Source organism: Octopus bimaculoides, chromosome 13 (genome assembly GCF_001194135.2).
Source record: "Octopus bimaculoides isolate UCB-OBI-ISO-001 chromosome 13, ASM119413v2, whole genome shotgun sequence".
In the NCBI taxonomy this organism is placed as follows: domain Eukaryota; kingdom Metazoa; phylum Mollusca; class Cephalopoda; order Octopoda; family Octopodidae; genus Octopus; species Octopus bimaculoides.
This window is the reverse complement of record NC_068993.1, coordinates 6,011,468-6,014,146: the sequence shown is the minus strand read 5'-3', so window position 1 is coordinate 6,014,146 and position 2,679 is coordinate 6,011,468. Positions and strand designations below refer to the sequence as shown.

The 2,679-nt window shown below is 37.0% G+C and overlaps 1 protein-coding gene across 1 annotated transcript in view; it reads left to right on the top strand.

The window, feature by feature from the left end:
• Positions 1 to 2,612, top strand: part of LOC106869271 (probable G-protein coupled receptor No18) — a 168,294-nt gene extending 165,682 nt beyond the window's left edge. Inside the window, exon 2 of the mRNA XM_014914943.2 lies at positions 946 to 2,612. Within this exon, the coding sequence (XP_014770429.1) occupies positions 946 to 2,277 (1,332 nt within the window). The 3' untranslated portion in view covers positions 2,278 to 2,612. The remainder of the gene's footprint in view (positions 1 to 945) is intronic.
• Positions 2,613 to 2,679: the final 67 nt, after the last annotated feature.

The following is a 2,679-nucleotide window of genomic DNA, read 5'->3' as shown; positions in this document are numbered from 1 at the left end:
TATATATATATATATATATATATATGGTGAGATATATGAGATATATGTATGCATATTGAGACCCACATATTCACACACACATATGTCCACGCAAGCAGAATTTCCCTCCCCCACACACACACATACTAACAAACAAACAACCATGGAAAATGCATGTGCACAAATAGTCATTTCGTTCTTATCAAGTAATTGAATTTTCTGTGTATTCTCGAATGTTCTAATGCTATCATCATTATACATCAGGAACTTTCTGTTTTATTTAGTTTCTCATATTTTCCCTCGTTCACTTTGTCTGCAAAAGAAAAAAAAATCGCTAATAACGTTTATTTTGGTCCACAGTTACCAAACGATTCACTTATCTCATTGTTTATATTACAATAATGGTTTGAAACGGTTTCAAACTTTGGCTCGGCGCCAGCAATTTTTGGAGGAGGTGTAAGTCGATTACATCGACCCCCAGTACACAACTGGTACTTATTTTATCAACCTAGAAAGGATGAAGGGCAAAGTTAGCGTCTGCGGAATTTGAATTCAGAACGTGGAGACGGACGGAATACTGCAAAGCCTTTTGTCCGGTGTGCTAACCATTTTTTTCTACTCTAGGCACAAGGCCCGAAATTTGGGGGGAGGGAGTCAGTCGATTACCTCGACACCAGTATGCAACTGGTACTTAATTTATCGACCCGAAAGGATGAAAGGCAAAGTTTGCGCCGGCGGAATTTGAACTCAGAAGTAAAGATATATATATATATATTATAACAATAATGTGTTTCCTTGGCACGATGCCACGAATTATATATAATATATGCATTTGTCTCTGAGTGTATGATTCTTCATGAGTTTGTTCTTTTAATCTGAGGCGTAAATATAATCTTTATTTTCATGTTGCATAATCCTAATCTTCATTATTTATTAAATTTTTCTTTTTCTGTTTTTCTATTTCAGACAATATGCAAACTGTTCGGATTTCTCTTCAACCTGTTTTCAATCGCATCCATACTCTCTATCGTGGCCATAGCACTTGACCGTTATTCAGCCATCATTCACTGTCTAGAATATTCTTCCTGGTCAGCATACAAATATGTTGGCAGTCTCACGGCTTGGATCTGGTTGCAGGCGACAGGCTCAGCATTCATGCCGCTATTCGGTGTCGGCAGTTATTGTGTACAGAATTTCCTCTGCGTTGCTGTTTGGTCCAATTTAGTCTACACTGTTCTCATGTGCATTTTGAACTTCTTCATCCCTCTCTTTCTCATGCTTTTTTGTTATATCACAATAATCAAGGTTGCACGCTGTCATGCAACACGCATAACAGCCGTGCAATCGCAGGCGAGAAAATTTTCCGATATAGACATGACAGGGCCGGTTGCCACTGCCATTGCGCATCCTCTTCGCCGGTTGTCAATGATCAGCTTTCCCACTGCCACCAACATGGAATACGAAGGCATAGATCAACTTCACGGAGCCTTCACTAGCGACATCGAACAAGACACCTTTAGTGACCTTGACAGTTATTCCCCAATAAATCTAACTGTGCCAGGAATTCGGAGGGACATCAGAACAGGCATCCGATTGTTGGGTGCTATTTTGGCTTACGTCGTTTTCTATTTCACCTACGTTTACGTGAAAATGACTGACCAAAACAGTAGCTCAATATCACATCTGGAGGTCTTTGGAACTTGGATGTGTCTGTTGTCCAGCGTCTGTAATCCATTCCTTTACGCAATCGTTAGTAAGCGTTTCCGATTGGCCGTACGGCGACTTTTTCAGCAGAGAAGGAAACGTCCTACTCATATTAAAAACCGATGTCCCTTACAAAAAGTTCAAAATATTCCACCTAGAATATGGCAGCGGAGGAGGGCTGGTTCCTCCAGTAGTGATCCAACGTCGGAAAAGGTGAATGTAAACGAAAAAAGAATGCCTTCTCTATTATCTCTTCCTTCATTAGCACAAATTCAAAACACTCCAAATGAGAAACATCAAAAAGAGGAAGCAGTGTCCGTAGTTAAAAGCACTCGGTTCTTAGAAGTGCCACATGCTCATGCAAGTAGAGTTCAAACAAGTACTAATGTTTCAGAATCCAAAACAAAAATTCCTGTTAATGGAATGGCCATAACAGTTCCAACAGAATCAAAGAACGGTTTAATAAAAAAATGGCTAAAATTTCGATCGGAATCGATCGGAAAGACGAAGAAAAAATCTGAGCAGGACTCGGATGTGTTTTGTGGTGAAAATAAAGCAAATATTAAAATCCAAGTTGATTTAGTTGGCACATAATTTTCTTATTTATTTTATGAAATGTAACACTGAACGAATGTTCAAAAAGTCATTTCGGAACAAAAAAAAAAAAAAAATTAAATTAACTATATTTTGAAAAAATTAAAATAATTCCAAACTTTGACTTTTCATAATGGTTCGCAAACATTCTGAACTTGGATAGAACGCGTATCTGTGTTATTTGAAGAAAGTTAAATAATAGAAGAAAAAAGAAAATACTTTTAATTTTAAACAGTTTTCTTCAACAGATGTCTAGTTTTGATGCAGGTGTCATACACTTTTATTTACTGTTGACGTTTGTCTTTTTACTTTTTTTCTTTTTGTATTTCTTCAAATCTACCTATATTTATCTATATATGTATGTACATACATATATATACATAAAAGTATCTTTGTATATAT